This window comes from Emys orbicularis, chromosome 2, assembly GCF_028017835.1.
Source record: "Emys orbicularis isolate rEmyOrb1 chromosome 2, rEmyOrb1.hap1, whole genome shotgun sequence".
In the NCBI taxonomy this organism is placed as follows: domain Eukaryota; kingdom Metazoa; phylum Chordata; order Testudines; family Emydidae; genus Emys; species Emys orbicularis.
In genome coordinates, this window is record NC_088684.1 from 10,588,445 (window position 1) to 10,603,370 (window position 14,926).

The 14,926-nt window shown below is 39.4% G+C and overlaps 1 protein-coding gene across 1 annotated transcript in view; it reads left to right on the top strand.

Moving 5' to 3' along the window:
• Window positions 1–14,926, top strand: part of TRAPPC9 (trafficking protein particle complex subunit 9) — an 839,327-nt gene that overhangs the window by 84,420 nt on the left and 739,981 nt on the right. The window contains exons 11-12 of the mRNA XM_065398766.1: window positions 4,916–5,061; window positions 14,356–14,441. Coding sequence (XP_065254838.1) covers window positions 4,916–5,061; window positions 14,356–14,441 — 232 coding nt within the window. The remainder of the gene's footprint in view (window positions 1–4,915; window positions 5,062–14,355; window positions 14,442–14,926) is intronic.

Here is a 14,926-nt window from a genome sequence, read left to right on the forward strand (position 1 = left end):
AGTTGATCAGCGGGATAGGTGGACCCTAGTTTGAGAAACACTGCTTTAGATATAAAATCACATCCTGTCACTACAGTTTGAAACTGCCTTTTAATTCTAGGGCACATGGCAGCATGCACTTCAGGAAGGTACAGTGCTGGCTAGCTTTGTTGTATTCACTGGCCTGTCATATGGACATCGTGGTTCAAGTACCTACTCAGATCTTGTGCTACTTTAAATTTTGGCTAGAACCTTCAACTCTTTGCGTTGGAGTTCCCTTTGCTCTGCCACAACAGACACTCACTGTAGTCACAGATGCATCGGATGGAGGTTGGGAAGCTCACTTAGGTCCCTTTCAGACACAAGGTCTTTGGTCTACCCAAGGAATGTGTTTGCCTTCTAATTACACAAAGACTGCCAAGAAAAGTAATTACGTATTCATTGTAGTATATGGAATATTTGGGGACTCTTCAGGTTTCAGTTTATTCTTTAGGTAAATTAATTTTCTTCTGTTTTCTTGCATTTGGTTCTGATGGCAGTGGTGGTCCTCATTAGAATGTTAACACTTAACATCACCCATTGATGTCTCAGTGCAGTTATTTCTTCTTATTCCAGAAAACTTCTAATGTAGTGGATTGTTTTTTTATATGGCAGAGATAATATGTGTATAATTTCTCCTACAGTTTTATTACAGTAACACATCAGCTTGAAGGTTCTAGGTAATTTTCTACAACAGATTTTGTTTTCTGAGATGCATGCTATACAATCTTTTTATTAGAGTATTTTTGTGTGTCTATTGTGCAGAATTTACAATGTTTTGTCTCTGTACTTAAACTATTTCCATCCCCTGGCTAATAATTACTTACTCTTTGAGATTGTGGATAATTGTGTAACATTATAATTCAAGTCATTCATTTACTGCACTGTAAAGGATGCAAAATTACTTTAATATCCCTAAAACATAACTACTTTTCTCTTTTTCCCAACAAAAAGCAATTTGTAGGTAATTTGTGTTTCTCTGGCCTTTTGCCATTTACAATTATGTGAGACAAATTTCTTCTTCCTCAGTGTATCTGTGCTAGAGTTATTTGTCTGATGAATAACTTCATAAAATATTATGAAAATTTAATCACATGGTAATACACACTGTCTCCTTGGTATATTGTGGCATTATCAAAGAATTTTTCAGCATGATCGTTTGCACGGTGAACTGAAGTTCTTGGAAAAAAAACATGTTATCTTAAAGCAAGCTGTGCATTTGTGAGGTTCGTGCATTTGTGAGGTTCTTACATTTGGGATTTTAGTTTACCTTTCAAAAGTCTTCTACAACTGAAATTTCATGAGCTGGGCACTATTATAATACTATTGTGTTTGCTGATTATTCAATCCTTCAGGTGTCTTTCCATAAGTAAGTAAACTTTTTTTAAACCAATCATTCATTGTATTATTTATATCTCCCTATGGGGTTAAAAACTTAACTAACTTATGATAGTGTCTCTCTTATTTTTGAAAGCTTTAGCTTTAGTCAGCTAGGACAGTAGTACAATATTCGCTTCTTACTCCTGAAGACCTATTTTGGATATACAGGGAATTTTATTAAATCATTGTCTCTAGTGGCTGTTTTACATAAAGCACAACTCTTGTATGTTTAAACACGAGGGTCCTGAGACTGGAGTATTGTTGCAGTTTAGGGCTGAAGTGCAGTGTCTTTAAACATATACAGTCCTGACTGTAACTTCATTGGCTCACCATTCCTAACTTGAGTAAGGTTTATTTTCACCAGGTAAATTCACATGTGATTAACTTTAAAAAATTGCAGTTACAAAGCTACAATAAAATCTATAAGTGGTGCCTTCACATGTCATTAATTATCATCCCTCGAAGTAAATCTGATTTAAGTAAATATTCACCAACTGTATTCTGACATTTTCAATTATTTAATCTCTATTCTATCATTATTAGAGTCTGGTGTTTTCCTTCTGTAAGAACATTTCCCCCTCCCCCCCATACCTAATGTTTAATTGGTCTAATATGGTGGCCATTTCTTACCTTATTTATCGTCATGCTTTTTTACCATATTCTGACAATTCCCAGTCCACTTTCTCTACTTCCAGAAGCAAATCTGTCTCTTAAACTAATGTAGATTCTGCTTTAGTCTCCTTCCTTGGAAACTTATTTTTATTACATTTTGTATGAAGCAGTGTTGTGTTAATTTAGAAGGAATAAAGGGGCCCAAAGAGTCATGACTCTGAAACTGTCCAACATTAAACAAGATTCAGGGTTTGGTATACAGAAACCTCAGCCTGCTTAGCACCATGGCAACCACACCAATGCAAATCCTTAAAGTGTTTTATTAAAGATACAAAAAAACAGTTAAGTATTAAATAAAGTTTTTTTTTTTAACATTTCAAATACTTTAACTATATCCCTTGTTCCCTTTTCCATTAGCTGGAGAATGTGTTTAGAAGGAAAAAACCCTTGTTTGACATTCTTTTAGATAATACTAAAGATGCTAATAACTGTCCTTTTGGGGAAGAGAGAAGAAGTTAGTTGAGATAGGCTGGAGCTGTTGTCATTGAAGTCTGATCCTGTTTTCTAAGACAAAATAAGACGCACACAAAAAGGGAAGAGAAGAATCACAAAGAAAAAAAAATGCAGCTTCTGTTTCTGGTGTTGACTTCCACTTGCAGCCTCACTTCTGGAAAAACACTGGTTCAGCACACGGCCTTATCAGCTACTTATACTTGTACCAGCATCAGGCTGTTTAAAAAGGGCATTGCTTTTAGTTGCCTGTCTGCTCACAGGCTTACAGCAGGGTTGCAAAATGTACAGTCTTGCAACCAAGCCAGACACTTATTTGACAGAAGAAAAAAGGAGAGGGATAGGAAAGGGAAGACATAAGATGGGAAAAGAAAAGAACGCACAAAGGGAAGAGGTGGTGAGGAATGGGATGTCCATCTCTCATCCCAGGTGGTATTTGAGATTTAGCCTGAACCAGTGAAGGTGGTGGTGATATCTGGATCCATGTCTCTGGCCTGGTCTGGTAGGATGAAGATGGTCCATGTGTTCCAGAGGATGGTGAGAGATGGCAGGCATGATGATAATGCTCGCTACAGCAGTTGTTGGCAGACAGATACTGCTTCTGCCAATTTTTCCCAGAAATATTTTCTTTTTAAGAACCCCAAAAGAGTGTGTTGGGAGAAATAGTCTGTCCTCTCATTATTTTGTCCACCAATAGGCCTAGTTTCTGACACATCAATTTTGATCCACTGATTTGATTCCACGCTTTACATGTTTACCAAGGATGATCTTAATGCAGTCCTTAAGATATATCAGGAGGCCTTTTTGTTTGAACTAATTCAATCTTTCTGTCTTGCTTTTTAGAGACAAGGTGGGTGAGGTAATTTTTTTTTTATTGGACTCTCTTCTATTGGTGAAAGACAAGCTTTCAAGTTAGTTTTTTCTTCAGGTCTGGAAAAGGTATTCACTGGGCTGGTCAACCCTGGGAACTTACCTGGGCATAACTGTCTCTTGGGGAGTGAAAAATCCACACCCCCTGAGAGACGTAGCTATGCTGATCTGACCCCAGGTGTAGACAATGCTAGGTTGACAGAGGGAGTCTTCTGTTGACCTAGCTACCTCTTCTCAGGGAGGTGGATTACCTACGCCAATAGGAGAACCTTGGTGTCTACGCTGAAGCACTACAGTGGTGCATGAATAGACATACCCAGAAAGTCACAACTAAATACAAGATGGAACAGATTGTTTAGCGTAAGTGGTTACACATATTCTAAGAGACCATTCAAATCCATAAATCCAGTGTCTTTCAATACCGTAATTTTTAGTGTCTAGAAATGTTATGAATTTAAGCTCCGAAGCTTGTCTTTTGAAGGTGTGGTGCAGGTTTCCTTTGAGGATGAGGACTGAGACATCAGATAGTGAACGCTGTTTGTCCATTGGTGATTTTTTATTCTTTTTTTCCTATGAGACTTAATCTGAGAGTGTAGTGATTAGTCTGGTTTCACCCACATAGTTATTTGGGCATTTAGTGCACTGGATGAGGTATACCACATGTTGTAATAGGCATGTGTATGACCCGTGGGTCTTGAAAGACGTTGTGGGGGGTATTGATCATCTTTTCCCATCAACATTTGTTGTTATAGGTTATTGTGACAGCTTATGAACTTTCACTCACCTTTTACTGTTGAGCACATAATCAGGGTAAATTTGTAGTCCCCAGTTGTCACAGCAGCAGTTCTATCCAAGTTCTAGCTGGGCCAAAAACTCTGTGATAACTGCAGCAAAGCTGCTCGCTGTCCAGTGCTTATTGCTGAAAATTTTAGAGACTCCCTTCAAAGGCTTGGCTTGTGGGGCTTAGCGAATCCATCATCAATGCTTAGCTACCTAAATTTCATACATTTAAAATCACTGGACTTACTAATCTTTGTCCGGGTCATTTTCTTAAGGAAATGTGATCCTCTACATCTTTCCTTTGGTACCTTTTTCTCATTCTATTTTTCTGATTTTACATTTGTTTGCAGTTTTCCTCTGAAATGATATTTGGTTTTCCTTCAGACCCTTGGTTTACTTTATATTTCTTTTTTCCCCCATTACAGACACCATGTTCATTATCAGAGGGGTAGCCGTGTTAGTCTGGATCTGTAAAAAGCAACAAAGAGTCCTGTAGCACCGTAAAGGCTAACAGATGTATTGGAGCATAAGCTTTCGTGGGTGACGCATGCATCTGACGAAGTGGGTATTCACCCACGAAAGCTTATGCTCCAATACATCTGTTAGTCTTTAAGGTGCCACAGGACTCTTTGTTGCTTTTTACATGTTCATTATAAAAATGTAAGGAGTAATCAGTATTTGCCAACAATTCCTTTAAAGTAAAAATAACCAGTTTAAAAATGCTGTTTAAATTTTTATTTAACAGATCTGTGAAACTCTTGAATCTCCCCATCAGTCTTCGGCCACAGAAAATGAAAAGTTTGTTGGGTCAGAACATGTCAGCCAAAAGTCCCTTCATATACTCTCCAATTATTGCACACAATCGTGGAGAAGAGCAAAGTAAGAAAATAGGTGAGCATATGATCCAAGCTTTCTTGTAACTGTTGCTTTGAAATCTTCCTGCCTTGACTCCATATACAGATCAGGAATTTAAGGAATTACTCAAAAAAGCATAATACTTTGGGATAAAGTTTTCCATGGGGAAGAAATGTTAACTGATTTCAACTTATTTTCTTATCCTTAGGTGATTTTTCAAGCAAATCAATAAGCACTCAACCCAATAATCTTGTTAGGGGAAATGAATTAAATAAAAAAGCTGTTTTAGATCTTGAATTATGTAGTGTAGTTATAGCCGTGTCAGTCCCAGGATATTAGAGAGACAAGTGGGTGAGGTAATATCTTTTATTGGACCAACTTCTGTTGGTGAGAGACACAAACTTTTGAGCTTCAGGTCTCTCTTCTACATATTTGGAGTTGTACGTAGTGGTCAGAGGCCTATAGGTGGTGAGACCTCTGGGGATGTGTGACATTACCCAGGATACAATCTGGACTTATGGACATCTGTGTCCCCTCAGTTCTCCAACCTGGGGTGCTTTTTACACTGCTTTGCTGTGAGAGCAACCACCCCTTGTCTGCTCACACACAGCCTGCAGCATGTAAATCACTCCCAGCTATATAGTATGAGTGCTATAGCCAGCCACTCTTGAATTACACTGCAGGGCAACATCAGCAAACTCCCAATCCCAGACTTTCTCGCAGAAATGTGTGCAACTTGTACTGCCCAGCATCCTTCTGAACAATGCAAACTCATATAAAGTCTGTCATCTCATTAATAGAAAATGATATGCTCAAATCCTGTTTCCCAAATGCTTCAGTCCAAATATATTGGTTTCGCTAAAATAATAAAACAGAATTACTAACTACAAAAAGATACATTTTGAGTGATTACAAGTAATGAGGCATAAAAGTCAGAATTGGTTACAAAGAAAAAAAAAAAAGGTAAAACCCAGCTAATATCTAATTTAACAAGCTAAGTGAATTCAAAGTAAAGGTCTCTCTCACCACAAGTTCAAACAGTCTTACTGGCTGAGTCCTTCAGTCAGGATCTTCCCCCCAGTCCAATGCTGTTTCCTTTCTTGTTCAAGTGTTGATGAGGTTGGTAGAGAGAAAGGGAGAGATGATTTGAGGCATTTACTCCCTGCTTTTACAGCCATTTCTCTTGCACAAGAATCATCTCCAGCTGATGTTCGGGAGACATTCAGTCTGTGTGAACAAGAACCTTAAGCTGTTTGTTTGTCAAAATATATGCTTTTTTTGCCCCCTCTCTCTCTCCTGCTGAAGAGTGGCCACTTAATCAGATGATGGTCCATTTGATCTCGTTGCCTGAAGTGTTGGCTAGCCTTTTGTCTCTGGGAACCTGGTTTGTGACTGATCTCCAGAACATGTTGGGACATGTCCCAGAAATATCCCATGGTAGAGTCCCATAATTTTACGTACAATGTTGTCACACGTATTTTACCAGGAAAATGATGAGCAAATCATGAGTTTTAAAATGAAACTGCACAAGGCATACGTTGTACAAGATTTACCATAATCCTCTAAAAGGGGTGAACATAAATGTACAGATTGTCATATGATGGTGTTTTGTTCCTTGCATTTGCTTAGGGAGTAGATGTAGCTGTTGTTTTGCTTCCTTTTTCTTCATGTTGTGGAGTTTCCTTTTCAGATGGCAAAATTCGACATCTTCCATTGTTGTATATAGTGTTGTTGAAGCTCTGTTGGTCCCAGATATTAGAGAGACAAAGTGGGTGAGGTAATACCTTTTATTGGACCAACTTCTGTTGGTGAGAGACAAGTTTTCGAGCTTACACAGAGTGGTTCTTCATTTTAGCTGTGTAAGCTTGAAAGCGAGACCCTCTCACCAACAGAAGTTGGTCCAAAAAAAATTACCTCATCCACCTTGTGTCTCTAATATCCTGGGACCAACGTGGCTACAACACTGCATACACCTATGTTTAAAAGAATGTCTTTTTGTAAAGAATCAGTTAAGACTGAGAGCTCAGAGTACACATGCTGAATGGCTGCTGGATTTTCGGGCTCCCACCATTCCTACTACCTGTGAAGCTGCAATGGTGGATAACTTTTGTAACACAATCATAGTGTGGAGACAGCCTCTAATGACCTGAAAGAAGTCCTCCACGGAAGTTCAGAATGGATAGTCCTAATTTTTTTAAGGTAAAAAAGAAACATGATAAATAAACTAGAATGACAAACTTTTTACTTATTAATTAACTCAAAGTATGTATTAATACCTGGGGGAGCAAACAACTGTGCATATCTCTCTATCAGTGTTATAGAGGGCGAACAATTTGTGTTTATCCTGTATAAGCTTTATATGGGGTAAAACGGATTTATTTGGGTTTAGACCTCCTTGGGAGTTGGGCATCTGAGTGTTAAAGACAGGAACACTTCTGTTAGCTGCTTTCAGGTAAACCTGCAGCTTTGGGGCAAGTAATTCAGACCCTGGCTCTTTGTTGGAGCAGATGGGTGGGAGTGTCTGGCGCAGCAAGACAGAGTGCTGGAGTCCTGAGCTGGCAAGGAAAACAGGGATAGAAGTAGTCTGGGCACATCAGGTGGCAGCTCCCAAGAGGGTTTCTGTGATCCAACCCGTCACAATTAGCAATGGATTGAAAATGTTGTGATTGGCTGTATTACTTTTCTAACAGAGTCTGGGTAGTTAAAGTCCCCCATGAGTACAAAGTCTTGTGCAGGACTGTCCCTAGGGGTGTGCGGGGCCTGAGACATTAGAAACTCGGCACCTGTATGCTGGGGGGTGCTCCCCCTCTGGCTCTGCGTAGGCCCTGTTCCCACTGCACCCCTTTCCCCAAGGCCCCACCCTGTCCCACCTCTTTCTGCCCCCGCCCAGTTCTGTCCCCTCGCCCAAGTGTGCTGCGCCCTTGCTCCTCCCCCTTTCCTCCCAGCACCTCCTGATGCTGTGAAATAGCTGATACACATCCGGTGGTATGCACTGAGAGGGAGGAGGATGCACTTATTGTCAGGGCCTGCCGGCAGGGAGGCAGCACTGGGGGGAGCAGGAGGTTCTAGTAGGGGGGCGTGACATTCCCCTCTGGTGTTGTCTGGACCAGTGATCTGCTAGGCCACTTCAATCCTTGACTCTGGGAGTCAGCCTTACCCTGCTCTGCTGTGAGAACCCCCACTCCCGGGCTGTTCACGCACAACCTCCAGCATTTAAGCTGCTCCCAGCTACTTGCAAGCAAATGACACTAACCAATATCTCCGGTTACAGAAACAATCCTAGGAAGCTCTGTCTTGCAGTGTCCAGTTATTCTCACTGGACGCTGCAAGCTTATATGAGTGTGTCAATTTTTAAAAGAAATTGATGTGTACCAGGCTGTTCTCCCCAGGGGAGTTTGACACACTGCAAACCAAATGCACTGCTTCAGGTAGAATAAACAAACAGATTTATTAACTATAAAGGTAGATTTAAGTGATTATAAGTCAAAGCATAACAAGTCAGATTTGGTCAAATGAAATAAAAGCAAAATGCATTCTAAGCTGATCTTAACACTTTCAATGTCCTTACAAACTTAAATGCTTCTCACCACAGGCTGGCTCTTCAGCCAGGCTCTCCCCTTTGATCAGCGGTTCAGTTGCTTGGTGGTGGTGGTGTCTGTAGATGTAGGTGGAAGAGAGAGAGCATGGATAAATGTCTCTCCCTTTTATCATGTCCTTTCTTTCCTCTTGGCTTTGCCCCCCCCGCCCCTGAGAGTCAGGTGAGCATTACCTCATCACAGTCCCAAACTGCCCAAAGGAAGGGGGTGACTCCCTCAAGGGTCTAACAGATTCTTTGGTGCTGCCTAAGCCAGTGTCCATTGTTCCTGTGAGGCTGGGTTGGGTTTGTCTCATCCGTGCCCTGATGAGGTGTGAATTGGCGCTCTGTTCTTGGAGAGTTTTTGCATGGGCTTGCTTTAAGCCATGAGGATACGTTTTCAGCCTCGTTACTATATACATGAAATTATAACCTATAACCTCACTATAACATGACTATAACAATTACTATAACATCACTATAACAACCATGCTCAGTGCATTATGAGCCTTCTGAAGATACCCAACATGACAAATTTTACATTGGATACCACACAATCATTTTATAAAGACGAACATGGGGGTGTAGGGTGTTCCCCCGAGGTACAGCGTGTCACGGGGGCTCCTCCCTGCCCCCCGCCCACCTGCCGCTTGTCTCCCCATTCACCTCCTCACCCCGCCTGCTGCTTGCCTCCCCATTCACCTCCTCCCGCCGCTCGCCTCCCGCCTCACCTTCCCGCCTGTGAGGCCTCCAAAAGCATGGGGCCTGGGCCTGTTGCCCCGATTCGCCGTACCCAAGGGATGGCTCTGGTCTTGTGTTTTGCATATTTGCTGTTGGTTCTAGAAATGCTTCCTCCTCCTCTTCCTGATTTGGTGGTCTATAGTAGACTCATAACATAACATCACCCATATTTTTTGCCCCTTTTATCTTTACCAGAGACTCAACTGGTCTGCCTCTCACCTCCTTCTAGACAATGTGCATTTTTCAGTTAGGTTTTCATTGATAAAAATCTTCACTTTTTGGGGAGTTTTGCCAAACTTGTTTAATATAACTGCTATTCTCATTCCTTAACAAATCCATCAGAGAACCTGTGTGAGCTCAACATTATTCTCTGAGGATAATGGAGAGTATTCTTGGAGTCAGTAGTAAAATAGTTGTTGTTGTTGTTGTTGTTATATTTAAGGATCCAGTGTACCCAAGAGACATTTAAGACCGCACACATTGGTTTCTCTAGTCATTCTGTGATATTCAGGGGATATTCTAAGGGGATATTCAGGCTGGTTGTGACCTTTGAAAGCTCAAACCTTCTTCAGTATACGCATTGTAAAGTATACCGATTTTTCAAATTACTTCTACATTATTGGTCTTAATTCTTTTTAATTCAGTGCATACGAGGAACAAAGCCATTAGCGAAGCCAGGTTTTCTAATTAAGTTGGGGAGGGGATGGGCCATTGGTGGTAATTTTTCAATTGAGAAATATGCTTGAAAAGGCACCATACATACATTTAAAGAGTGTTTGGAGGATGACCGCCCCCTGTTCTGCCTTGTGGGTTCCGCCACTGCTTCTTGATCATGTCTTAAATATCCTGCAAGATATTCAAGGTACTTCTTTCAAGCAATGACAAAAGCCAGTACTTTGAAGAAATATATTTAATTTACCTAACTATAGGTAGGAAAAAATAATCAACAATTTATTCTCACTGGATAGTTCTTGTGATATTCTAAACAACTGGTAGCTTCTTGAAGTTGTTACAAGGTAATGAACCAGGATTATTTGTATTACTTTGCAGATGAGTCCTAGTGTATAATTGAATAAATCATCATTACAGCGAAGGAAGTCAAGTATTAGTGAAAACCCAAAGGGAAATGGAGCCCTTGAGAAGAGTATTAAGAAACTGCTTACAGCTCGTTAGCTCTCATAAGCTGATAAGCTTTTTTGGAATTGATTATAGTTTAAATATTACATTGGATTATTATAGTCCTATTAAATAACTTTAGTATCATGGTTGTTATGAGAACTGAAACCAGAGATTTTTGTGACCCAGTTAAAGTGATTAGTGTTATAAAATACTGACTTAGCATCTACAGAAGTAAGAATGTACAATATATCCCCAGAAGGAACCACCTAATAACGTTTCATAATTTTATTTGATTAGTATACCATTAGTAGTGGCTGTTAGTAAGTGGCAGGGGCTAAATGAATCCCAAAACTTCTCCCTGCAAAGCTAGTATTTTTGAGAATATGTGGCTCCAGCTACCCCTTCTCCTTCCAACAGTGCAATATGGGCTAAATCCCTCCCCAAAGTTTTGTCATGTGGATTGGCCCTTTAAAAAGGCTCCAGGAAGGATTATTTTGTCAGCTGGGCCTGCCAGGATCACTAAGAGGTAGGAAATGGAGGTAGCCAAGACCCCTCTGCTCCTAACCTTCCATGGAGCCAGGAATTTGGTGTCACATGGCTTCACCACCCCATCTGCTTCCAGCAGCACCAGCAGGTTTCCCTTTACTGTCTCAGGAATCCTAAGGATGTCTGCAATTTTGGACCTCAGTGCACTGTTTGTGGAGCTGGACAATTGCCTCTCTCATGGGGGATGAGTGAGAAAATGGGAAAACTAATAGAGGGTTAGGTATGGGCAGGCCCTGGCAGTACCATTACAGTCCTGGACAACATGACCTTAGAGCATATACACCATAATTGTTCATTGACGTTTCTATCCTATTGAAGCTCACACTGGCAAGGACCCACCCCTGCACTGGGCAGCAACAAAGAGAGTGGTAGAAACCCTTGTGTTGGCTAGGCATACAGCAGGAATGGGCTTTTTCTTTTTTCAGGGAAAGAGTTTATTGTTTGAGAGAGCAATGAGGACAGTTTATATTTTTCTATGTAAAAAAAAAAAAAAGATAATGCTACATAGGGAAGTATTTGGGTATATGTTCTATATAGAAGGGAGAAATATAAAAATTATTGGAAGTGAGCTACGGGTTTGTTTTTTCAGGGAAGGATGAAGGTTGGAAAGGAGGTGAATGTTAAGGCAGCACAGGAGTTTGTTTGATAAGGTATTTTAAAAACTTTCAAAGTTGATTCAGAACCATTAAACTATACACATGTTTGACCTAATGTTTTCAAATTAAGGGATGTGGAGCACTTCACAAGTACTTTATGGCAAGTTGACTAGTCATACGATGTTGACTTTCCTCCTTTCTAGTTGCAAAATTTCATTTATACAATTAAAATATATTAAATCCTTTTCTAATATCTATGTATATAATTTATGTAGTTGCAGTCCTGAGTAGAAATGGTCTTTGCAATTGTGAATGAATGAAGATATGGTCTATGAAAGAATTGTAATGTCTACACTATGAAAATATTTGAAAATGCTAGCTTCTATCACCTCACTTCTTTGTTAATGTTACAGTTATCCTCTCTCCCCCATTTCTTCTTATTTTTTGTTACTTGTTTAGCCTTGTCTTAAATTAGACTAAGCAATTTGGGGCATGGACTATCTCTACTGATGTTTGTACAGCATCAAGCCCAGTGAAGCTATGATCTAGTTGGGATCTCTAGGTCCTGCCATAATACAAATAATAAATAGTGGTACTAAACAGAAAAATTGAAATTTCTTTGAGTTAATAATAGATTTGTACAATCATTACCTTTTCCTTTCTGGATCCCAAGTCCACAGCTGTTTCTAATATACTTTGCTAATGATAAGGCCAAATAGATGACTGATCTGCATAGGATAGCTTACAATAGGTTTCTTGTTTTCAGTAGTTACTTACAGAATTGAAATCCATCATTTGAGTGTCTTTGCTTTGAGAGAGTCTTGGAATGATCAAGTATTGACATCTCAGCATGTTGTTGTGCCGGTAACTCACCCTTCCAGATTTTGTGAGGGTTGTAGTGTATTTGATTTATAAATAGCGTAAAAATTACTGTTTGTCTTTAAGGAATTCATTTTTAGTCTATCCTCTGTGTATGAGTAACGACCTCTTGATGTAATTGGAAAGTGTCTACTTCATTTTGGGCACTAACAAAAAAATCACAAATTTTGGTGTATAAATAATATTCTTCATTCAATCAGCAATTTGTCTGATAGTTTTCATTTGCAGGTTTCATGCTTTTTAAGAGGTTATATTCTTCTCACAGTGCATGTCCTTAATTCCTACTAGCATTAATTGGAGTTAAACATTTGCATTGAAAACCTCTCCCTTAAACCTTCTGTAATACTACTAAGAAAATGTAATCAGACAGTAAATGGTTGTGAATGTGTAATTAAAGTACAGCCAATTTCAGCATGTGAATTAGTTTCATAGTAAACAACAAGTCTTGATTTATGCAGTGAACTTACTAATATTGTCCTGGCAAGGGGGTACTAAAAAGTATGTTAAAATATGGAGAAAGCCAGAGCACTGAAATATTTTAAAAGTTGTAACCAGAATCACTGTATTCCAACTACTACTATAGTGAGACCTTTGTGATAAGCATCTACCAATTAGTAGTAATGGTATTCCTCCACCTTTTCCCTTAATCCTCATGCTTGTTTATACTTCTAAAATTGAATGAATTTAGTTTGTAATGTTGGTATGTCTCCACTTATGTCTCTGTACTTGGTATGGTATACTTAGCTCTGAGTCTTCCTTGCCACTCTCAAGAAAGAGCTCCCAAGTTACCTGCTCTTTCCTGAAGAGAATTAAAAGGGAGTGCATGAGGTCCTCAACTAATGGTTAATCTGGTCTCCTGTTAGTGATTGATTTATCAGTGTCACTGGTCCTCTTATGATTTGGCAGCTTCATTTATTTAAAAAAAATATTCAGCTCATGTACATGAAAACTTGTGTTCCTATTACTGCTACTCTTTCCTCATTCTTTCCCTATGTTGTGTTCACTCCTTACCATCCTGTTGCATTCTGGTACTTTATTCCATGAGGTGCTGAGCACTCTGGCCCAGATCCAGAAAGGCACTTACCCATGTAAGTAGTCACCACAGAAGTCAGTGGGACTTCTTAAGTGTTTAAAGTTAAGCATGTGCTTAAGTGCTTTTCTGGATTGTTGCCAGAGTACTTAGTACCTCATAGGATTAAGCTCTTTGGGGCAAGAGCTGCCATTTATTTTGTTTGTACATTCCCCAGCTCATTAAGGTAACCAATTCACCTCTAGACTTTGCACTTCCAGTCTCCTAACACAGTGGTTCTCAACCAGGGGTATATGTACCCCTGGGGGTATGCAGAGGTCTTCCGGGGGTATGTCAACTCATCTCGATATTTGCCTAGTTTTACAACAAGCTACATAAAAAGCACTAGCAAAGTCAGTACAAACTAAAATTTCATATAGACAATGACATGTTTATGCTGCTCTATATACTATACACTGAAATGTAAGTACAATATTTATATTCCAATTGATTTATTTTAGAATTATATTGTAAAAATGAGAAAATAAGCAATTTTTCAGTAATAGTGTGCTATGACGCTTCTATATTTTTGTCTAATTTTGTAAGCAAATAGTTTTTAAGTGAGGTGAAATGTGGGGGTGCGCAAGACAAATCAGACTCTTGAAAGGGGTACAATAGTCTGGAAAGGTGCATACTTCAGCAGGAAATTGGGTTGTGGAGGTTATCTGGGAATTTGCATTTGACTGTACGGATAGCTCTGAGTACTAACATCTCCGTAGCAATATGTCAGCAGCAGTTAGCACTGCTGTTATGGTACAACAGTGGTAGTCACTTCCGGTTTTAAATGTGTAATTTATTTTTTACAGACTTCCAGTGGGTCCAAGGAGATGTATGTGAAGTTCAGCTGATGGTGTACAATCCTATGCCTTTTGAACTCAGAGTAGAAAACATGGTATGCATCTTTCCAAATTGTTCTTTTATCATTATTTTGTGACAATATTTTTTTCAATTCTGCACCGTTCAATTTTCCAGTATTGTTTTTTATGTAAAGCAAACAGTTAAAACTGTATTAAACCGATAGAGAAATTCTCAGTCATATAACATCATTGCCTCATTTAGCCCTTCTCACCTTCTGTACTAGACAACTGATACTAGAAATAAGGCGTACATTTTAAACAGTGAGTAATTAACCATTGGAACAATTTACCAAGAGTCGTGGTGGATTCTCCTTCACTGACAATTTTTAAATCAAGATTGGATTTCTTTTAAAAGATATGCTCTAGGAATTATTTTGGGGAAGTTCTTTGGCTTGTGCTTTACAGGAGGTTGAACTAGATGATCACAATGGTCTTAGAATCTATGAATTATTATGACAGTGAAATGAAATTCTTTGCCATTCAGAGTGCATGGATGCTTTACAATTACCGATGTACAATA